Consider the following 24,604-nt stretch of genomic DNA (forward strand, 5'->3'; position numbering starts at 1 on the left):
GGTGACCTTATAGAGGTTTACAAAATTATGAGGGGCATGGATAGGGTAAATAGGCAAAGTCTTTTCCCTGGGATCAGGGAGTCCAGAACTAAAGGGCATAGATTTAGGGTGAGAGGGGAAAGATTTAAAAGAGACCTAAGGGGCAACTTTTTCATGCAGAGGGTGGTGCGTGTATGGAATGAGCTGCCAGAGGATGTGATGGAGGCTGGTACAATTGCAACATTTAAGAGGCATTTGGATGGGGATATGAATAGGAAGGGTTTGGAGGGATATGGGCCAGGTGCTAGCAGGTGGAACTAGATTGGGTTGGGATATCTGGTTGGCATGGACGGGTTGGACCGAAGGGTTTGTTCCATGCTGTTCATCTCTATGACTCTGTGACTCTATATTTAAGTGCATTAAAAGGAATGGTTTAGAGGGATATGAACCAAGACCAGGGAGGTGGGACTAATTTAGTTTGGGATTAGGGTCAGCATGGACTGGTTGGACTGAAGGGTCTGTTTCTGTGCTGTATGACCCTATTTTGCTCTTCTTTACAAACAATTCTCCTGGTCTTTTTCTTTCTTTCCTGGCTCTAGCTTACATTTCAGTTAAGCCAATATACCTGATCGGGACTCCTCTCTTTTCACTACTGACTGCCCTCCTAGCTTGGTCCTCTAGAACTGGTACTGTCTACCCTTCTGAATGGACCAATTCATTGGAACACATCAATAGCAATTAATATACTTATCTATTGTGTATTATATGTCTATTTAACAAGGTAACGAGAAATCATATCTGAGAGAATGGAACATTTTATTTGATAGCTTTTGTTGAACCATAATGTTCTCAGCAAGTATCATTTATTTGTGAAGTGGCTATTAAAAATCATCTCAACACTTCAAATTGATCAGCACTGTAGTGCACTCATCAGTGCTGTCAAGGAGCAGAGATGTGCTGAGAATATGCATTGTCAATATGATAACCCATTGTTTACATTGGTTCTAATTCCACTGGTTCAAATTTTCAACTTTTTTTCCAATCATTTTTTCATTTTTTTTAAACACTGTTTGTTCTGGGAATTGTATAAATTGTGTGATTGTTAATAACTGCCCTTAGATTGAGTTTAGCTTCATTACTCTGTCGCCTGGTAACACTTTTGCTTCAGACCATGAAGGAGAAAGTAAGTTCAACATGTAAGGCAAATGCTGTTTCAAGTTAGATTAGATCAGAATCAAATTTAATGAGCTGGACATTAAATAATTAATATAATTTCTTAAACTATTCATGATTAAACTCAGATGGTCACCAGCATTACCATTCATACAATTTTCATTTTACTAATAAGAAAGGAAGGATTTCATAAAAATGCTTGTCAAGAGATTTTAAACTTTATTAAACGAATTAATGAAATGCAGAATTGACACCATCTTTACCACTTATGGACACATTGATGTCACTTGGTAATATAATCGAGAGGTTTCCACAGTTTAGGAAATGTTACATAAGTGTGAAAACATTATTCATTTGGTCAAATTGCTTATCGAAGGCTTAACTGAAGCTATTCTGTTGTGAAGTTTTATTTCACTGTCTCATTATTGGGGGTTTCAAAGTTCAGGAGGTTTTTTTTCTCTTTTAATAATAAATTAAATGCTTCTTCAGCAATTAAAACTCTTTTACAAAATCATAGAATCATCCAGAAGAGGCCCTTTGGCCCATTGAGTCGATACCGCCAAAAATACATTACTACCTACACTGCTCCCACTTTACGGAACTATGCTCATAGCCTTGAATATTATGACATTTCAAGTGCTCTTTAAAGCTTATGAGGTTACCAGCCTCAACTGCCCTCCCAGGCAGTGCATTCTCACACCACTCTTCGGATATAAAAAGTTTCCCTCAGATCCTCTCTAAACCTCCTGTATTTCACTTTAACATTATGTCCTATTGTTATGGACCCTTCAATTAAGGGGAAGGGATATTTTCTATTCACCCTGTCTCAGCCCCTCTTAATTTTATATGCCTCTATCAAGTCCCCTCTCAGTCTTCTGTGCTTCAAACAAAATAACTTTGTTCTTCCTGACAGAAGTATCGGCTGTCCTGTCTGCTACAGCAAATACCGAAACACATGAATAGTTTCATTTGGAAATGTCAGCACTTTGGATTTTGGGGAACAGTGCTCTTATATGGGTATGTTGTTATACTGGTGGACCAAGGCTCCAAGTGGAAAATTATTTTAGTCCCGGAACAGTTTCTTTCATGACTTGACACTTGTTTAATGTCAGAGTAGATATTTTCTGATCTACCTGTTCAGAAATGTTATTACACTCAAGACTTGACTCTGGGCCTTCTAATCCAGAGGTAGGGACTCTACCATTGCACTCTCTTTTAATGTTAGAATAGAATTTGTTTCAATATCAGATTTAGGTGCAACATGTAAATTGTAAGTGGTAGGGGATGCCCTGATCAGAGGTTAATTGCATTAATCTCTGCACTGTAAACCTACTTGTAACATGTTCACTTGTAAGTTATCTGGCCAATCTTTTAAAAAGATTTTCATAATGATTACAAATTTTTGACAATGCAATGACAGCATAACTAAATGTTGATCAGAGATTGCCAGTTTAGAAAATGCGATAATATATTTTGATAAGTCTCCCTGCTGGCACAGCTAGTTAAAGCTATGAATATTTGAAACAAGCAGATAAGGACAGATCCAAGTGTAGTTGCTAGTTGATGCGATTAGCTTATTTTAGTTGGGACAGTGGTGAGTGCATAGCTGTTTCAGTGGCCATAGGTTTAGATTCCTAACACTGACCACATGCAGTGAAACTTCAGTGTCGTACAAAATTGTAGAATGAGATGGTAGAATCAGAGTGTATCATTTGGTTGGCCAATGCTGCTCCTTCTTTTCATGTTACCATAATTGACAGTGGGGCATGTTTCAAAATATGTAAGTGCAGTTCTATGATACACCACCAGATGTCATCATCTTGTGTTGTGAACAAATGCATTTTTCATGAATCTAGCAGGGCCTCAGTGTGGCAACTGTAAATTACTGAATGGTTTGGCAAATTGGATCCTACCTTTGGGTGAAACTTGTTTTTTCAAAGTTAGTTTTAAGCTGGCAGTGGTTGTGGGTTCAAACTCAATACCAGAGACCAGAGCACACCTTACAGAAGTCACATCTGACCTTTGGTCAAAGAGTCGGGAGTGTGTTGCTGGGAAAACACAGCAGGTCAGCATCTGAGGAGCAGAAGAATTGATGTTTTGGGCATAAGCCCTTCATCAGGCTTGTGGGCTGGGGGCTGAGAGATAAAAGGGAGGGGATATGGTTGAGGGAGGATGGTATCTAAGAAAGCGATAAGTGGATGAAGGTGAAGGAGAAGGTGATAGGTCAGAGGGGGGAGTGATGGACAGGTCAGGAGGGTGGTGCCGAGTTGGAGGTTGGGCCTAGGATAATGTGGGTGGAGGGGAAATGAGGAAGCTGTTGAAATCCCCATTTATCCCGTGTGGTTGCAGGATGCAAGGCAGAATATGAGGCGTTCCTCCTCCAGGTGTTGGGTGGTAATGGTTTGGCGGTGGAGGAGGCCCAGGACCTGCATGTCCTTGATGGAGTGGGAGGTGGATTTGAAGTGTTTAGCCGCAGGGCAGTGGGGTTGCTGGGTGCAGGTGTCACAGAGATGTTCTCTGAAACAATCCACAAGAAGGCGTCCTGTCTCCCTGATGTAGAGGAGACCACATCGGGTGCAACGGATGCAGTAAATGACATTGGTAGAGGTACAGGTAAATTTCTGACGGATGTGGAAAGATCCTTTAGGGCCTTGGACGGAGGTGAGGGGAATGGTGTGGGTTGGTAGGGGCGGGGTGCGTGGACCTGACGAGGGAGTCGCAGAGGGAAGGGTCTCTCTAGAACGCTAATAGGGGTAGGGAGGGAAATATATCTTTGGTGGTCGGGTCTGTTTGGAAGTGGCGGAGGGTGATGCAATGTATGCAGAGATTGGTGGGGTGGAAGGTGAGGACCAGGGGGGTTTGTCCTTGTTGCATTGGGAGGGGTGGTCAAAGACCCCCGTCACTATCTGAGCAGGGATATTCTTGAGATGACCTAGCTAATGTTTTTTCCTTATTCAAAGTCACTAAAACAGATTAGTTCAGAAATTGGATCCAGTGCAGTGCAGATCTAATGAAGCTGGTGGATGACCAAAGAAAATTTGTCCCTGGCCTCACTTTCACTGCTAACTACCTCTGAAGTCCTAGAAGGTAGTGCTGTCATCAGAAAGGGTTTGGAAAGGAGATTCATTTGAGAGTGGAGAGAACTTTGGGCCAGTAGTAATCTCTGAATTTGATAAGATAAGGAAAGCAATTGAAATGGAACTTTCCAGTGGCAGACTCAGGTCTGTTAAGATTCCCAGCTTTAACTACCAAATGCCTGCTGTACGCATGAAAAGTTAAATTTTGCAAAGGGTGTTATAGTGATTGTAATGAGACCAGCTGGGTGGACCTCATAGAATAGCCCCTCTTTGATTGGGCTGTTTACCTGGTCCAATCAGGGACCCTTTGCTGATCGATATAAGCAGGGGTGTCAGAGGTTCCGTTCACTCTGAGAGTTGGCTCTGAGTAAGACAGACCAGTGTCAAGTTCTTTGCATGTGTAAATAAAGGGTGACTTGGTGACAGAATACCAGCCTCTGTGAAGTTATTCCAGCGTATGTGAGGGCCCTCTCTTTGCAGAAGGATAAGGCCAAACTGTCTTTCAGGTTTGTGTCCTAGTGACCAACAGAGGAATAAGTATGGGCACAATATCTGATATGTTGATTTCTTATATGTCAGTAAGATGGATGCAACATGATCCTATCAACTGGAAAAAAACATAGAAAAATAGGTGCAGGAGGAGGCCATTCAGCTTTCTGAGTCTGCTGCACCATTCAATATGAGGCGGCACAGTGGCTCAGTGGTTAGCACTGCTGCCTCATAACACCATGGACCTGAGTTTGATTCCTTCCTTGGGTGACTGTCTGTGTGGAGTTTGCATGTACTCCCTGTGTCTGTGTGGGTTTCCTTTGGGCGTTCCAGTTTCCTGCCACAGTCCAAAGATGTGCAGGTCAGGTGAATTGGCCATGCTAAATTGCCCATTGTGTTAGGTTCACTAGTCAGGGGTAAATGTAGGGAAATGAGTCTGGTGGGTACGGTTCAGAGGGTCGGTGCGGACTTGTTGGGCTAAAGGGCTCGTTTCCATACAATAGGGAATCTAATCTAATCTAATCTGATATGACTATGGCTGATGTCACTATCTGGCATCATTGCTGTTTTTCTGAGCTTGCTGTATGAAAGTTGACTTTGTAATGTTTTGGGAAGCACTGAAGACATGAAAAGAACCTGACAAGAACAGGATTCTCTTACAACTCAGAAGATAGGCTCATTTTCACTGGCACCATCTGATTATGTTGTTAGAAGTTTTCTAATTTTCTATTAAATTGTTTTATTGGAAACCGTGTCCCCAGTTACTGTTTGCACCTAGACTCTTTTACTCAAAAAGCAGTTGAATACTCCTGGTTAAATTTTGTAATACTGGCTCTGTAATGTAATTATTTAATTTTGTCTATATTTTGTTTTGGCAGAAGAAGCGTTTACACAACCATTTTCGCACTATGGGCAGGACGATGTTATGAATCAAAAGCTTTCAATCTTGCAGGAGGACATCACCAAGCTGGAAATTAATACAATTGTCAATGCAGGTTGGTACTTTGACAGCTTTGTGACCTGCAGACTTACAAGTGGAATGATACAATGACTGCACCATTGACTGGATTCAATCCTGCCATCACTCAATGGTGCAAATCTAAAGAATTAATCACTTAAAGGCAAAAAAGGAAGTAGGTAAAACAAAATTCACAATTTCTGCAAGATTCTGGGAACTTGCTGACATCCCAGACTTCACCCACAGTCTCTGGCAGTCTAGACCTCAAAGTTGAGATAATTTTCACTTAAATTAACTTGTTGTTTGCATCACATTCTTAATTTTGTGGATAGGGACATTTTTAATACTGTTGTTTTGTTGTTAGATTACAATGTTTTATAAATCATCACATCAAGCCCTATCGGCACCATCAATTTAAGTCATATGTCACATTAGTGGGATTATGGATTTCAACTTTATACATGCCCACCAAATATCTATGATATGAATCTATCTGGTGTGCAAAGAGGGAGGCTTCCCCAGCTGAAAATAACCAAGCAATCTCCAGAAGAATGTGAATACTGCTGATTCATGACAATCTATGCAAGCAAGCAACTTACCCTTGCAGCTGAAGAGGAATCATTAGAATCAAGGCAGATTTCAGAAAGCGATACTGTGCGTGAAACCTGAACTGTTGAACGAACACTTTCTTGGCAGAGGTGACAGATGTGGTGGATATGGTGTACCTGGACTTTCAGAAAGCCTGTGATGCCACCCAGAAGACTATTGGAGAAGATTAAAGGATTGGAAAAATGTGGAGGATATCAATTTGGTTTAGAAATAAAGAGTAGAAGTTAACAATAGTTCCCAGAGTGGTTAGAAATGAGCAGCACTCTTCTACAGGCAGCCATATGATTACCTTTGTTGAATGTTGTATAGGGCTAGAGGGAATGCTGCACAAATTAATGTAATAGTAAAACAGGGTGCATGGCAAATGATCCTGAGGACGAAATGGAGCTAAGAGTCAAATGGATAAAGAAATGACTGGCGGAATTTATTGTTAGTAACTGTGAGGTGATTATACTATGGGGAAATGTTGGGTAATGTGGAACAGTGGGGGGATTTGAGTTTTCATATTTACAAGACCTTAAAAAGTAGCAGTACAAGGGGATAAGGCCAAGAAATGATGAAGGTATTCTGGGTTTAAGGTGAGATATATAGAATATACACATGGAAAAGAAAAATAAAATGTCATGGTGTATTTATGTCAAAACTTATTCAGATGAAGAATTTGCAGTTTAGATCTTGCAATTACTGTTTACATGCAGGAAAGAAGTTGAGACATCATATAAGAATGCTGCCTGGTATACCCCATAAGGAAATATGGGCAGGAAGATTTTGAAAAATTGGGGCTGATTCTGATTGAAGAATTTAAATTGTTGGGTGACTTTACTTAAGTTTTTTAAAATTATGAAGCAATGGTTCAAATGGGCTAGAAGTTGTTCCATAAGATGGAAGTCTACAAAGTAGAATGTAGGTATAAGACTCAATGTTAGTCCTTTTGATTAGGAGACAGGAACAGTCTTTCTATGGAGGGTGGTGTGAGGCTATGGACTGCAGTGTTAGAGTTAGTAACTGAGCCAGGAACTATGTCAACTGTTCAAAGTAGATTATAGAGAGAGGTGTTTGAAGTAAATCAGATTTGGAAGATCAGAGGGCACAGTGGATTAAAACTACTGTTTTGGAGAATAAGAACCAACTGCACAAAGTTGCAAAATCTCTGTGATTCTGTGTAACTGGAATTGTCTTCTAGGTACTTATCAGTGTTGCTTTTAAAAACTTGAAGGAACTTCATATTCATCTACTGAGGGCACTTCATTTCAAATGGCAACGTCTGGTAGCTAGAGTTACAGAGTCATAGAGATGTACAGCACAGAAACAGACCCTTCAGTCCAATTCACCCTGCCGACCAGATATCCTAACCTAATCTAGTCCCATTCGCCAGCACTTAGTCTATATTCCCCCAGACCCTTCCTATTCATATACCCATCCAAATGCCTTTTAAATGTTGTAATTGTACCAGCCTCCACCACTTGCTCACAGCTCATTCCATACACACACTGCCCTCTATGTGAAAACATTGCCTCTTAGGTTCATGTTAAAACTTTCCCCAGTCACCCTAAACCTATGCTGTCTAGTTCTGGATTCCCTCACTCCAGGGAAAAGACCTCGTCTATTTACCGTATACATGTCCCTCATGGTTTTATAAACCACTATAAGGTCACCCCTCAGCCTCCAAAACTCCAGGGAAAACAGCCAACCTAATTCTTTTTCACACACATAACTGCTACTCTTACCATCCTTAATGATTTCAAATAATCTAAACCTATCTAACTCGGGTGTATCCAATCCCGTCTTCATTTGTAAAAATTCAATCACATTTCCTCTCAGCTGGATTTTAATTGTAAAGCAAACACTGTCTGGTACCACGGACAGCTCCAATCAAATTTAGCATAGTAATAACAATCCATTCACATTAGCTTGGAAGCTTGTTATTTGTATTGTCTGACTTGTACATTGAAATACCTGAAAGATAGTTTAACTTTTGGGATGGCAATGATGATAGGGGTTTGCAGCCATGCAGTTTTCTGGCAGGCAGGGATTTTTCTGATGAGGTTTAAAATCCAACCTTTAGAATAAATATACATTTTCCATTCTCTCTAGGCGAGCATTTGTGATTATGCTTTTCAGTGAGTTCTGAATAATGGCAAAGAATATATACTTGAAATAATTTTGAATGGCTGATAAATCTGAAATACATATATATGGCAAGGAAGCCTAACTGCTGCTGACCCCTTCCATGTTAGCTGTAATGTGTTGATTCCTACTCTTGTGATTTTGGTACCATGGGGGAGTGGGTAGGTGAGGAGGTATGATGTGGATATGGTGTGAGCAGAGGTTCTCACTGCTTTGCATAATGCTTCTTGCCCTATATAGTTTCTTTAGATGGTGAGCAATCTTGCTCTCTTATCACCTTGATGACATTATTAACTCAACTACATATTATGCTAAAGCTTCTTAAAAAGTTCCAGATTGTTTTGTTTTCCTTTGATGGCATGTCGGTAATGTGGGTAAGGCTAATACTTGTTGCCCATTGCTCATTGTCCTTGAACTGAATGATTTTCTAGACCACTTCAGAGTGCAGTAAAGGTCAACCACATTGTTAAGTCTGGGGTCGCATGTAGATCGGACCAGGTAATAACATCAGTGAACCGGATGGATTTTTACAAGTCAATATAGTTGTTGTAGCTATCATCACTGCGACTAGCTTTTTGTTTCCAGGTTTACTAATTAAACTTAAATTCCACCAGCTGCAGTGGCCTTGGCCTCGACATTGCTAGCCCCATGGTAGTACCACCACACCACCACCTCCCCTATCTGCTTCTGTTAGCATGCAACTTTGAATCACAGGACTTCAGGTTCATGTAACACTGCAGGCTCGGAGTTCAAAAATCAAACCCCAGAGCGTTACTGAGGGAGTGCTGTACCGTTGGAGAGGCCATGTTTTGGATAGGACATTAGAACTGAGGCTCCTTCTGTCTGCTTGGGCCGATTTGATGATATTGTTTCAGGGAAGAGCAGGAAAGTTCTTCCCGGCAGACCTGAGGCCAATATTTATCTCTCACCAGTCTCACTAAAGTAGATGATTTGATCATTATCATATTGTCGTTAGCGAGAGTTTATGTGTGTGATTTGGCTGCTGCTACATTTCATCACAATACTGTAGAGGTAGTTAATTGGCTGTAGAGTGTTTTATGATATCTGGTGGCTGTGAAAAACCTAAGCCTTTCTTTTTGCTTCTGCACAAATTCCTAATGGTTACCTCATACTTCCACACCTCATCCCATGTAATATTTACAAGATAAATGTATGACTTCTTAATCCTGGAACAGCAATTTAATAACTAAGAGTCAGCAGATAATGTTAGGAAGCAAAATTTCAAATTAATTAATTTAAAAAGTTATTAATTTTAATGCAAAGTTACCATAAAATAATACTTTTCATACTATTTAGAGCAACCTTTCAAATTATATTAAGAAAATATATATATTTAGTTTCAGTTTTCAAGAGCTGGATCATTTTTAATTCTGATTTTGTTTTTAGATTAATGAAAATTTCTATTTATATTCAGGAAGGTGTTTTTGAATTAGGTGAAGGGTTATAATCTTCCAATTATGAGCCAACTCTTGTTTGTTGTTACTCCAAGGTTTTTTGGAGAAATATCTCAAGATCCCAGTTATTAATTCACTGAGTGATTAACACTGAAAGATAAAGCAGATTAGGAAGATCGTGACCACTTAGAATCATAGAATCACAGAATCACAAAAGCCCTACTGTGTGGAAAGAGCCATTCGGCTCTTTGAGCCACTACATGGCAATTTAGCATGGCCAATCCATGAATCTGCACATCTTTTGACTTGATTTTTTTAAAGTTTAGCTTCAATCCTCTGAAAAAGTACACTTTACTTAGAAGATGTTCAGAGTTAACCAAAAATCTAAGCTGTGAAACTTGTTGACTACAGTGAATTTCTTGAAATAATTTATGGCTTTTATTGCTTAAGTAATAATCCTAACATCTTGAACCTTATCCATCAGGTTTAAAGCTTTCCAGAATTTGTTAATAGAAAATTTTCAGTTCATGGAATATGCTGCCCTTCATAGTTAATAAGATACTTTTTTTTTCAGTTTGGTCACCGTTTTCTATCCTTTTACCTGCTGGTGCATATTGTGTTTCTGGATTCTTTATGCAGACTCACCAATTACACACTGGGGTTTGGTAACATAAAAGTCGGTTCAGTTTATCTGAAGACTACACATATTACAGTATAGTTCAATAGCAACTAGCAGCATTTATAACAAAAGCTGGAAATCAAACTGCAGCCACAATGTTTTCTGGTTACATGCTGCTTTACGTCCTGGTTCTTTGATGACACATATACATCATTTGCATTTTCTTCTCAAGTGATATCAAAATACTGCATAGCTCCCTAGATAAAGGAAGATTTACCCACTTTATCCCAAAAACTATCTTACAGAGACACATAAATCTCAGTGAAGTGTCACCCTCTGTACACTAAAACTCCTTGTTCATGTGGTGCAAATTTCATTAGTTTCTTCATGGCAATTTCTGCAATTGTTTAGTACCCCTTTCTTTAGTGAATATCTCTTCCTGAGACTCTTAAACAAGCTGCTATCTCAGATCACTTGTTATTTAGCATGTGTTGCTTAAACGTATCCTTCCAACAACCATATAGGATGTCTTTTGTTCTGACATCTGAAATCTTATGCTTCTGGGGTTTTCTTAAGCAATTTAGGATTGTTTCTCACTCCTGTTTGATTTTGAAGACTGCAGTTTACAGTAACTCTGCTGCTAAGACTTTTTCTGTCTGAATCATTTGTTTCTGTTTAAATGAACTTGCTAGTGGGCTCCTTTCTCTGGGTTGTCAAATTCTCAACTCAGTAGTCACCCTAGCACTTGACTCCCCAGGTGACTTGCTGTGCCTTGATCTAAAAATCACTTGATTTCTTGGAAATGCTGTCTTTACTTATTGTTCAAGATTACTTTCTTCCCATTTTTAAAACTAAAATCCATTTTTTCTTCACCTTAGAACCAGTGGCCACAATCTTCCCGGTCCCTGATTGACATGAGTACTGATGAGAAAGATGGGAAAATGCAATGAGCAGCAGTAATGAGATTCTCAAAGTTGAGAGCAAAATTATCCATTCTCCAACCAGGTGTTGAACAGCAAGATGAGAATCCTGCTAGTGAGCAGCAAGAGGCATATTTGCGTCCATTATTATGCATTAACATCTCATTGTTACTAATCTCCTCTTATTATATGAGTATCCCATTTCCCACCTGCAATTGGTGACAATTCCTGACCTGAAAGCCAGAGTGGTTACTGCTTGCTCTTCCAGTTTTTGATCTTGGACAGCAGTGTCCAAGATCCCAGGACACACGCCATGTACAGTGACTACATGCATCCCTGGTCCATGGACAGTCATACCGGATACATAACCACCTCACCACATCTTCATGGTGCATTTCTGATTGACATACTGGACAGTTCTACATTTCATTGCTGCAGTTTGTAGCTGGACCTTGCTTTGCAGTGATACTGCTAGGTCACTTTACATGCAGGAACAGGCACCTAACTCATGAATTGGACCAGGTTCATATCAAGGCTTGTTGCTTGCCCTCTTAGCACTTACTCACTCTGCACATACTTCAGTGCTTATTTGCCTTTTTGTACTTTACCTCTTTAGCCAGAACTTCAAGACTCTCAGTGGCTATGTCTTGCCTTGCCCTTTAACGGTCACAACACTAGCTGGTTGTCAGCAGTTATCAGTGAAGGCAGACATGTCGCTGTATGTCACTGTTCTACACCAATCTCACGTCAGCACCAAATGCCAGCAATGTGAATGGCAAACATACTGCATGTGGATCAACCATTCTTCGAAGCCTAAGGGAAGCAATTCTCAGTCATAACAAGGAAGACGACCTTCACTCAGGTGGTCCCAGCACAATAAGTCAAGGATAGAATATGCTAACAATCCAAAGGCCTACACACAGCCAGTCGGGGGCATCAGGGTCAGAAGATCAGTATTACTACAGTCTGGGCAGTGGATCATGGTCAACCCTGCAGATATAGTGCTGTTGTGTTGGAGAGTCATGGGTAAGTCTAATGGGGAGTTGCACAGTGATCAGTCAGGAGTCTGGTCAATCGTCAGTTAGGGCTGTTCGACCAATGGTTTGGAATGGGGAGAAGAGGGCGGGTCACGGTCAGCCATAGATCGGTTCACTGAAGGTCAAGGGTGGATATTAGGGCCACTGCTGTGGTAGGAAAGTAGGGGAGATCATTTCTACGAATTAGAGATAATATATTGGGATAGAGGGACAATAATCGTCAAGGAGTGAAACTCAACATATAAGTGGGAGAGACCATTGTGTATTGGAAGATGTTGGTTACTGCAGCAAGGTGGGGCCATCGATGGTAAGAGCCATCTGGTTTAGAAGTGCAATATCAGCTGTGCTGTCTGTATGCATTTGTTTTTAGACCCCAATATGTGCATGGTGACTTAATGGGATGCACAGCCCAGCTTTATAAAGGGCATCTCCGCCAGCAATCCTGGGAGATCTGGGGGCGGTGGTGATTACTTCTGCATGTGGCCAGAAAGATGATAGGACGTGGGGGGCATCATAGGGGCATGGTGCATAGGTAATGAGGTGAGTTTTGGATGATAGCATGAGAAATCTGACTAGACCTCACAGAGAGAAACTCCCCATTATGATAGCCAAATTTGATACCTAGCTGATTTCTGGTGGAAGTTAGCCGTAAGTGTCCAAATAATATGCTGCATACTTTCATTATAAAAGCAACAAGTGCATAAACTGGATAAGGGACATAATGGGTGGGGTGTGAGTAAACATAGTAATAGACCCTAGAATGAGCTGCATATGGGACATAGCAAACATGCTGTAACAAGTGTGACATTGCAGTCAGAGGAGAGGAGAAATGTTGAATGCATGCTGTGTGACAGTCAGTCACTGGGAAGCTCTATGCACCTTTATTGGTGTGCCGATGTATTGCTTTCACTTCCAGAACTTGCTGCTGTACACATACCTCGGCGGTCATGTTACATTTACAGTGAAAGATGATGTTGAGCCATTTAAAGTTTGGAACAGTCATAAAACCATAAATTCAGAAAAACCTGTCCTGGAACAGCGTAAGATGAAAACAGAAAGCATTTCAATCTGTCTGAAACTGTCTTCCATTTGAACATTGGTCTTTCTGTCTCACTTTTTGTGATTCAGGCTGTGGATTGACTTATTCATTTACAACACCTTTTGTCGAATATGATTGAAACTGATAAGTAGATTTTGAGTTCATGAATATTTCTGTGGCATTCTGCTCACCTGACCAGAAATAATATCATAATTGCAATTATGACTATGCAATTACTGTCACTGAAAAGAGAAATTGGGAACAGTAATGAATACAAATGACAGTATTTCATTAATTTTACTATCACCCGCAACATTCAGCACGATTTTTCTCAACCCAATACCATTTGTCAGATCTTTGGTCTCACTGGTCTGTGGCTGTACCAAGTAATTACTACTTGACGAATTAGGAGATTTTCTGAGTGGGATGGCTGTCAGTTTTATTAGCGTCCCTTTTTAATGATGAGGGTGGCTTTTATTTTTTTCTGAGCTGTATGTACAAGGGGCTGATCCAGACTCTTGGCAATGCTTGAAGACTGGTCAAATAGAGGACCACAGAAGGAACATTTGGGATGATCGTATCCTGAGTTTTACAGGAAACACCAACGAAATCACTGGGCACTTCAAAGAATCTGTAGTGCTCAAGACTCTGCACAAACCATAGTTGCCAAACCGTTCATTTGAAATAAAGCTTTAAAATGCTAATTTTAAAACTTACCTCACTGTAAAAAACAAATAATAACTGGATGAAGCTGTTTTCCATTTCCAACTTCTGTAGTTTTTCTCTAAGATTTTCAGTATTTATGGATTACTCCATAATCTTGTTCTGCTCAGCATTCTTTGCACATTTTCCATCTTGCCTTCTACTTTTCGCCAAAGAAATCACCAACAAAGGCCTCAGAAAATTGGAAACTTCTCCCAAAGTACATAGACGAAACAAAGAAAGGTATGCAGAGTTAAAGTAAGATCATTCTGTTCGCATGTTGGACTGAGCTTGAAGAGTGAAATGACCTTCTTTTGTGCCTCTCTCATTTTCAGGCTTTTTAGCCTTTGGCCCCCTTTATCCTTTGCAACCCTCTCAATATGTTGTTGCTTCCTTCATTGTAGCTCTAAATGTTACCATACTTTCATAATTTTCAAAAGAAATTGTTACATTAGTTTCTATGTGTCACGCACTCTCTCCACAAGCATTTAATCGTAACTATACACGTTTGACAATGACTTAATCTTTCTTATCTGGTTGCTCAATATTTTATTGCTTTCTCTTCTGTCTATTACTATGTAAGGTGTCATTTTACTTCAGTTAAATAACCCACTTTGCTTCTGTCATAAATCTTTTACTCCTTTAAATTTGAGTGCATTAATTTTGGAAAGTTTCGATTATTAATATTACAAATAGTGGAAATACTACCAAATATCTGCTGGTGGCGCTATTGAGCTTGGCTAGCTCAATATTTTTTGCTCCAAATTCTAAACCATCTTGTTCTCCAAACCATGATCTTATTTTCAGTGATTTTTAGAAACGCAAAATGTCAAGACAAAGAATGTATTGAAATCTGCTATAAATCACCAGCAGTACACATGTAAAGTGAGGTGACTGCACAGTACTTGATATCCAAAGTCTCTCTCACTGTTGTGGTAAATCAAATGTTGGATTGAAGGAATGGATTCTTTCATGAATATTTTATTTCTCTTAATATCATTTAAGAAATGTTTTATACAGTGGCCCACATCAGTTATTCTGTAAACAACGAACCAGGAATGCACAAAGAACAGAATTGTCCTAGACCCTGTGCAGACTGCATGCACATGGGATGAGCAATATTCTGGTCGTACGGTAAACATAACATGCACACACTTTCTCTCTCACATACCACAGACACACACCACAACCACACATCCCCACGCAGACAAATACATACACACGCTTGGACATAAACATACATACAGTGACATACACAGAAGCAGACACATACTCACATATGTGTGTGCGCACATTTTGCTGAAGACATTCCTGATAGCAGTGGAGAAGGAAGAAATGTTTAATTCAGTATTTTCGGGTGTGGAGTGTAGTGATAAAAGAATTTTGTTGGGATTTGATAGGGTGGATACTGAGAGGGTGTTTCTTTCTTGGCAAGACGAGAAGTATGGGTCATCTGCTTAAGAGATGTTTTCTGTCTGAGGGTTGAGTTTATGAAACACCCTTCCCTACAGGTGGTGGAGACAGAATGCATTTAAGGCAGAAGTAGATTGATCCTTGGCTAGCAAGAATCAGAAGTTATTGAGATGGGATGGGGGTAGGGTTTAGCTGGGGATGTAGAATTGAGGCAACAGTCAGATCAACCATGATTCTGTCATATGTTTGTATGAAGGTGTCAGCTGAGTCTTAGTTGGTAATGCTCTGACCTCTGAATCAAAAGGTTGTGAGTTCAAATTCCATTCCAGACACTTGAGCACAAAATCTAGGCTGACATTCTGAGGGCTGTCGTAATTATCTGTTGATGCTATTGATTTTTGGGTCATTCTCACATTGTTATGTGTGGGAATTTGCTGAATACAAATTGGTATATCCTGCTTTATAACAGTGACTGCCCTTCAAAAGGTATGTAAATGGGTGTAAAGCGATTTGGCATATTCCAAAGTCATGAAAGATGCTTTAGTCTTTCTTTATGACTCACCACATTTGAATTGTTTGCTGAGTCTTTCAGCTAACCTTCATGATGGAAGACGCAAGTAATATCCCAAAGATTTAAGAAAGTGAAGGGGTAGAGCTGAATGTGGTGCCCATCAGCAAGGAAAAGGTGCCAGAAAGACTGAATGGTGGATAAATCACCAGATGGACTACACCACAGTGTTTGAAGGGAGATAGCTGATGAGATAGTGGATGTGTTATTAGTGATCTTTCAGGAATTGCTAGAATCAGGGAGGATCCCAGAGAACTGGAAAATCACTAACGTGACACCCCTGTTTAAAAAAAGAGTCAGGCAAAAGGCAGAAAATTACAGACTGATTAGCCTAACCTCAGTTGTGGGTAAGCTCCTGGAATCCATTGTGAAGAATGAGATTTCTGAGTACTTGGAAGTATATGGTAAAATAGGGCAAAGTCAGCATAGTTTCATCAAAGGGAGGTCATGCTTGACAAATCTGCTAGAATTCTTTGAGGAAGTAATGAGCAGGTTAGACCAAGGAGAGTGAATGGATGCTATCTACCTGGATTTCAAGAAGGCCTTTGACGAGGTGCCGCACAGGAGGCTACTGAGTAAGCTAAGGACCCATGGTGTCATAGGCAAGGTGCTCGCATGGATAGAAGCTTGGCTGTGTGGCAGAAAGCAGAGAGTGGAGATAAAAGGGTCCTTCTCAGGGTGGCAGGTGGTGCAAGAGGTGTTCTGTAAGGCTCCTTCAGAGGAGGTTCGTGAGACTGGTCCCAGGAATGAAAAGTTTAATATGTGAGGAACATTTGAGGACTCTGGGTTTATACTTGATGAAGAAACAGACAGAATACTGAATGGCCTGGACAGAGTGGATATTGGGAAGATATTTCCATTGGTAGGAGAGACTAGGGCCTGAGGGCACAGCCTTAGAGTAAAGGGAAGACCTTTTAGAACAGAGATAAGGAGAAACCTCTTCAGTCAGAAAGTGCTGAATCTATGGAATTCATTACCACAGAAGGCTGTGGAGGCCAGGTCATTGAGTATATTTAAGACTGAGATAGATAGGCTCTTGAGTATCAAGGAGATCGAGGGTTCTGGGGAGAAAACAGGAGAATGGGGTTGAGAAACTTATCAGCCATGATCGAATGGCAGAGCAGACTCAATGGGCTGAATGGTTTAAATTTCTGCTCCTATGTCTTATGGCCTTGTGGTATGAATTCTTCAGCTTCGACTATGTGGATTTTAGTAATGTCTCTTCTTTTAGTATTTTATTTAACATTTCCCTCCCCTCAACCCAATCACCACCACCATCACATGTTGCTTCAACATTACAGGAGAATTGCAATTTTAGCAACATCTTTCAAACGTGGATTTTTGGTTGGAATTCGATGAAGTGGTGGAGACTGGTACAATTACAACATTTAAAAGGTGTCTGGAAGGGCACTTGAATAGGAAGGGTTTAGAGGGATATGAGCCAAGTGCCGGCAAATGGGGCTAGATTAGTTTAGGATAGCTGATTGGCACGGATGAGTTAGACTGAAGAGGCTGTTTCCGTGCCTTACTTTTCTACGATGGGTAGCTGATTTCTTTCTGCCACTTCATGCCGATGCTCCTGTAATGGTTTACATTATTTCAGTTCATGTTCAAATGTTTTTAATGTATTTTCTGCTGCACAAATTGAGGGATCTTAATATTTGAAAATCTGAAGCCAAATAGAGAGATCTTGAAATTCACAGAAACATAGTGTCATTGAATTCTAGATTAGAAGAAAGCCATTTGGCCCAATTAGAGTCAAAGAATGATAGAGGTGTACAGCACAGAAACAGACCCTTTCGTCCATCCCGTCCATGCTGATCAGATAACCTAAGCTAGTCCCTGTATAAAAGGGACCTCAGGGGCAACTTTTTCACACAGAGGGTGATGCATGTATGGAATGAGCTGCCAGACGAAGTCGTGGAAGCTGGTACAATTCCAACATATAAAAGGTATCTGAATGGGGACTTGAATAGGAAGGGGTTAGAGGGATGTGGGCCAAGTACTGCAAATGGGACTAGATTAGGTTAGGGTATCTGGTTGGCATGGATGGATTGATTGGATCAAAGGGTCTGTTTCTGTGCTGTACATCTCTATGACTCTAGCCTTACTCGCATGTTCCTTTGAATCAAATGAATCTGCTTCCACTCATCCTTTCAGACATTGCTTTGCAAATTGGAACAACTCGCTGTTTAAAAATATTTCTACTCCTCTTTCCCTTGATCAGTATTGAAATATAAAGTCAGTCTTCAGATATCTTGTGTACTTTTATGATTTTCGATCTTCTTTCTTGACTACAGATGTTTACCTTGAAGAGAATAATCTGGAACCAAAGTTCCTGCTCGCTTTCTCTGAACTGGCTTGAATTGCCTGTGGCACTAAACTTTATGCTAATATATATTTGTGTGTCTGCTTTAGAGCTGTTTCTATACCTATTGTCATATATTTTTCCATTTGATCAGTTAAGTGTTTTCTCTAAATCCCTGTGACACAATTCTCCTCTACACAATGTCTGTAAATAGGATTTGACATTTGTATTAAGGTTACAGTGTGCCAGATGTATGTGTCAAGTTCCCCTGATGGCTCAGCTTTTTAAAGGTTGAGTGCGGTTACATTATCCAGACCAGAAATGGCCCAGATATGATAAACGGACTGGCTGATCTCAATTGGGGCAATATCAAGCACATTGCAATTGCCTTTTGCATTGCTGGGCAAGTGAGAAATTTATCTCGGTTCCCTGCTTCTGCTCTGTTGTCCTTCAGTGTGTGCTGGAAGCCAAGTGAGACCTGTTCCTGCTGATGCATATTGTTTAAATTTATGTGTGAAAAATTGCTTGGGTAAGGCACCAGAAACTGGATCACTTCACTCCAAGGAGCCCTAACCCAGAAAAGAGGGTGAAAATTGACAGGAGGAGAATTAGAAAAAACTGTAGCTTATTCATTATCAGGCTCTGTTGAAATGCCGTGGTACCTCAAGGCCAGTTTCTGTGACAGCTCAGCCAAGTTCGACAAAGAAAGAGCACAGATTCTGTCATGGGTTGATCCAATTTCTGAGGACCATTGCAGTACATTTATATCTTAAAGAAATTGTAATAGTGAAGAGTGGCAGAAAAATAACACAGAAGAGGCTATCAACCTCCAGGCAACATATAATTAAAATTGAAAAATAATAACACGCAGCACACTGATGTAGCAGCATCTTGCAGCAAAAGGCAAACAAAAGGGTTGTCAATTTTAATAGGTATCCTTTTAGTACACCCACAAATTGCTAACACAATTCTTAGAACATTATCATAAAAAGAGAAACATATTCATTTAGAAATCATTTTCTTCTCTGTCATAAATGATGCATCTTCAACAGTAGCATGTCTCCCCACCCTGCAGTTTTTTTCCTGGAGTTGGGCCAAGAATTATGTTGAGAACGATGTATTACTTTAAGTTTAATTTACATTTTGGGGTTAAAAAGCAGAGAGACGTTGCTTTTAGTTTCATTTTGTAGAGTTGTTCTGTTAGTGGTGCTGTAAAATGTGAAAGTTTGCTTGCTTACATGTATTTTGGTGTGGTTTTGAACCCTTAAGCATTAAAAATTAAAGGTGAAGTTGCCATAGTCCTACCGGATCATAGGGCTTCTGTCTCATGATAGAGATGACTGGTGGTGATTTAACCTGAGGGTCACCACGCTTCAGGCAAGGGGGGAGATTGAGAAGGAGAGTCCTTCATGGTAATATCAACCAGTGCAGGAATTGAACCCATGCTATTGATATCACTCTGCATCACAAACTGGTCATCCAGCCAATTGAACTAACCAAAACCACTCCCCTACCCTGCCCTTCAAGCATTGGCCATTAACAAAAAAAATGTAGAAGAGAAAAATGTTGTTCTATTGCATTTTGTTCGAGGTTCAGGGATACGAAGAAAGAACAGTCCAGAAAGACAGTTAGTCTTGTGTGTAAGTATGCTAGAGAGTGGAGGCTCACGAGTAAGAAACCTGGCAAAAGCTGTTAGGAGCTGAGTTTAGGGCACTCATGCTTAAGCATTAGTTCAGTGTGCTGCTCAGGAATTGTTTGAAAGGAAACCGCTTGCAGCTGTAATAATCTGAACAAGAAGCCTTAGTGTGGAGATAGTGGAAAACTTCACTGGATTCAGGTATTTCGAGGGATATTGCTTGAATAAAAGGTATAATGTTTTAGGCTCCTTTTCTGATGTTTGTAGTGTCATGACTCATTGCAGTAGTACTCCTGTATTTCTTGAATCACAAATATGCTTAAACCATCAAATGTGCAATTTTACCAGATTGTGTAATTCATGTTAAAAGAATATGCACACTAGACTTTTTCATAAACGAGAGAATAGCTATTTATTGCAATCAGCTGTATTTTAACCAAAAGCAAAAAATAGACAAATTGAGTTGCTAAGCAATATAATGTAAACTCTATCTCATTCTCAAAATTCCCATAAACATGCACATGGATTCACAAAGACACAGGTCACAAATATTATAAGTCAAGAAGGAAAACAAATGTCACAGAAGCGCAGTATGATGCCAATCTCACAGACTTTGAGTCTCTTTTTTTCATTTCTTTATACTCTTTGTTGATAATACAAAGTAGTGAATACACTGACTTTCAGTCTTTCATTCGCTGGTTATGATCCATACTTTCGCTGCCTCTTCAGGTGGTTTTTCCCCTTTTCCTTTGAACAGTGGATTTGCAGAGAGAACAATTTACAGAGAACGGTGAGGAAGAGTAGCTAGCTGCTATGGATTTTCTTTTATTTATCTACACAGACAGGAGAGAGAGATGGATGCTTTGTCTTTGCAGGCTGGATGTTTCTCCTGTATTGTTCTCACCTAAGCTGTGACCACCTGCCTACTAATCAATCAATCAATCAAGGAAGTAGTTATTACAATGCTGACTCCTGAGTCCAGAACAACTGATCCTGATTGAAAAGACAGTTGGAAAACTGTCTCTGACTAAAGCTGTCCTGAACACACAAGTGATAGAAGTTTGTTCCATTAACATGTTTTTAAAGATTCCACATCATGAATAAAGGAATTCCTCCTTTTATCAGTCGTAAATGGGTTGTGTTATTTTGATGTCCTCTGCCTAGACCCTCTCCCCTGCTCCTCCAGTGGAAACATTTTTTTTGCATCTACCCTGTAAAATCCGGTAAGATTGTCTTTCATTCTTCTGAGTGTTAGAGAATACAGTCTTGATAGTTCCACTTCTCTCCTTAATGCATTCCCATCCTCCACGCTCACTTAATCCCAAATTCTGTTGTCCATATTCTCTCAATTTTGTGTTTAAATCTGCTCATGTTCCTGTATCTCCCCATCTCTATGACCTCCTTAGACTTGAATGATATCCAGTATATTAAATCATGTACATTTAAATATGTCAATCAGTAAGACATTGAAATAATATTTCTGAAGGACCTTTAACAATAAACTATCCTTAATTAAAATAGGTACCATTAACAGGAGAATATTAATCTTTTGTAGATGCTGCTGTTCAAACACAATTATTGTTTTAAATGCTGCAGAGAGTTGTAGATTTCTATCTTAGATCAACTTGTATGTGCTGCCCAGATAACAAGTACCTTTGTTTTTTTCCTGCTGTTTGCTGTAAATGTCAAATGTTATTTTGAACTGAAGACAACTGACAGCCATCTATTATTTATTTTCCTGTGTTTTCCTGTATATTTTATAGTTGAGGTGAATCTTCCTTTATTAAGTTGAAGGCGTGTACTGTACATTTGAGAGTGAAAGCTGAAAAGCTGGCAAGCACCTGTCATGTGACTGACAGCAGGTACAAAGTGTACTGGACAATCTGAAGATGTAACATTTGAGCTGTAACTCAGATACTGAGTTGTTTTCACAACGATTCAAATTTATCCAATCAGTTTAAGTTATGCCCCAAGGTACTAAAACCCAATCAAATTTGAATTTTACTGTTTTGACAACATCGAAGCAATGAGACAATTTGATGTTTTGGGATATAAAAACATTTTGGACAGTCAGCCAGAAAAAGAGCACCTTCTGCCTTCAAATGACTGCTATTCAAAACACTCTCTCTAAAAGGTACCTTTTTTCATATGAAATTTTTACGCAGCAGAAGACCAAAGATGACTTAGGGAGGTCTGCAGAGGAGGATCAACTCAGCTGGTTGGTTTTGAAAATTGATTTGCTGTAAATTTAATTAGGGCTTTATTGGATTGTTATGCTGTCACAGAATGGGAGGTAGATAACAAACCTTTTAAGAGAAAGGATGATTAGGGTTGTGAATAATTGATGTTATGAAGCGAGGTGAGCTTTTCTGTGTGTTTGGTTTAATTAACAGAAGGGTTTACTCCATGGCATAACACTTCCAATGTGAGGTAGAAACCAGGTGACAAGCAATACCAAATTTCAAAGCATTAGGGGCTGGCCGTATGTTTACCCCCATTAGTTTTATTTCTAACAAACACATCAGCTTGAGATGGGAAACAGAAAAGCAATGAACAAAAGAGGCTTTAAATATTTTACTCCACAAATGCTGATTGATCTGCTGAGAATTACCAGGATTTTTGTTTATAATTTAGATTTCCAGCCTCCACTGATTTTGCTTTTCTGTTCAGCTATAAAATCAATATCTATTGCACTGACTCTTATTTTTAAAGCATTCCTTTCCACAACCTCAAAACATAACCCGTCTTACACCCCTGAGTCATCCTTCATCCTGCAGTACACATCATATCTGACTGTAGAAGATATTGATGTGGGAGGTGTAAGGGGTTATATATTTTTCTTTTCTGGACTAGAAATTGAAGTGGATGTTGGACTGCTACATTACTAAAATACTCGGAGAATTTTGCAACTTTATTACTTCTTGAAGCATTAAGACTATTACTTTGAGACTGAGTGGGACCAAGGGTCTTTGAATTAAGGAAAGACTGCTTGATAATAAATAGCCCTTGGATTACTGGAGCTGCAGTTTGCTGCAAATCAGCAGGTGCAGAGCAGTTTGAGACATCCAGTGCCTGCAAACTGAAAGCACCTTTCTCTCTCCATGTGGATAAAAACAGAAAAAAACCCATGAAAGCTTAAAAGAGAGGATTCTAACAAGAAAAGGCCTTTGTTTGTGAGATCAATTATTGCAGTGAAAAACAATGAAAGACAACATCATTGCTAAAATCAAAAGGAGTGGATGAGACAATTTAACACACCCTTTCAGAATCTGGACTTCTGATCTTCAGAATTTTCTTTACATTTTTTTCTGCCTATAACATCTGTGTCAAGCTACCTGTCTTTGTCTGCCTTAAGTGTGTCCATATATTTGGGGTTTTTGAAGGATTGTCGATTAGGATTCCTTTCTTTACTATTTGCTAAAGTGTGTTACAGTAAATATACTTACTTTTTGTTAATATTGAAACCTGTTGTGAATTGCTTTTGTCCTGAATAGTAGTCACAGGCGATTGGTCAGGTTAGTTAATGGTCTCATTAAGATTTTATGCATTTTGCAATGGTTTGTAGAAGAGATGATTTCCAGAAAGAAAAGAGGACATGACGTATGATGGCCAGGAAGAAGATCAATGCTTGTAGTGACCCCAAGCAAAATGGGGCAACCGAAAGAAAATGAAGAATGTTAAACATGATATAGGCAGACTCACTCACATGCAACCTGAATTAGGGAAATACAAATATGCATAAACTGGGGCTGTTTCTTTTAGATTGAGGAATATTATTTGGCGGAGATGAATCCACATGGAACAGAGCAGATAGAAATTGATAAGCTGTTTTCAGCAATTGAGGAACCTACGTATGAGGCAAGTTTTAAAAAAAATATACAAAGGAGCAGTTAATGCTATAGAATTACAGTGGTTGAGGCAGAGCCTGCAATCAGCATTCCCAAATGGGTTAGATATGTCGTTGAATGTCATGTTGGACTTGAAATGATACCTCTGTTTCTCCTCACAAGCTGCCAGACCTGCTAGTTTCTTCAACACTGTTTTTATTTCAGATTTGCATCATCTGCCATATTTAGTTTTTATTAGGTTAGGTGTATGGTTGGAGATCTCTGGTCCCACTAGCCCGAAGGATGCCACAATGTTGGCAGTGAACTGATCTTGCATTCATCTGAACCACATGAATTGTTGGGAGGTGTCGAGTCTCACCATTCCAGCGCAGGAAATTCACCACAAGTTTCTAGCTTGTAAGATTAATTGTGTGGATAAAGAAAATCTGGAATATCAAATTAACTTTGTTGTAGTGCGATTGGGATAGGGGAGGGGAATGAGCATGGGTGCTACTTAAAGGCAGCTCCTTGTCTCTTTCTGTACTGATGCTTCATCCTGAATCAACTTTCTTGGCAGTTTTTCTCATTGCTTTCCACTCAGGGCTAGGGTGAGAGGAGACAACCCAAAGTCTAATCATATACTAACCATTTGGCCAACTGAACTAACCTGCCTCACAGGACAAAGTAACATCAGTTTAAATTAGTAAA

The 24,604-nt window shown here is 39.7% G+C and overlaps 1 protein-coding gene across 3 annotated transcripts in view; it reads left to right on the top strand.

Moving 5' to 3' along the window:
* Positions 1-24,604, top strand: part of LOC122543809 (macro domain-containing protein CT2219-like) — a 955,696-nt gene that overhangs the window by 35,649 nt on the left and 895,443 nt on the right. For all 3 annotated transcript variants that reach the window (XM_043682600.1, XM_043682599.1, XM_043682598.1), the window contains one exon: positions 5,597-5,713. In XM_043682600.1, coding sequence (XP_043538535.1) covers positions 5,597-5,713 — 117 coding nt within the window. The remainder of the gene's footprint in view (positions 1-5,596; positions 5,714-24,604) is intronic.

Source organism: Chiloscyllium plagiosum, chromosome 45, assembly GCF_004010195.1.
Source record: "Chiloscyllium plagiosum isolate BGI_BamShark_2017 chromosome 45, ASM401019v2, whole genome shotgun sequence".
Taxonomy (NCBI): Eukaryota; Metazoa; Chordata; class Chondrichthyes; order Orectolobiformes; family Hemiscylliidae; genus Chiloscyllium; species Chiloscyllium plagiosum.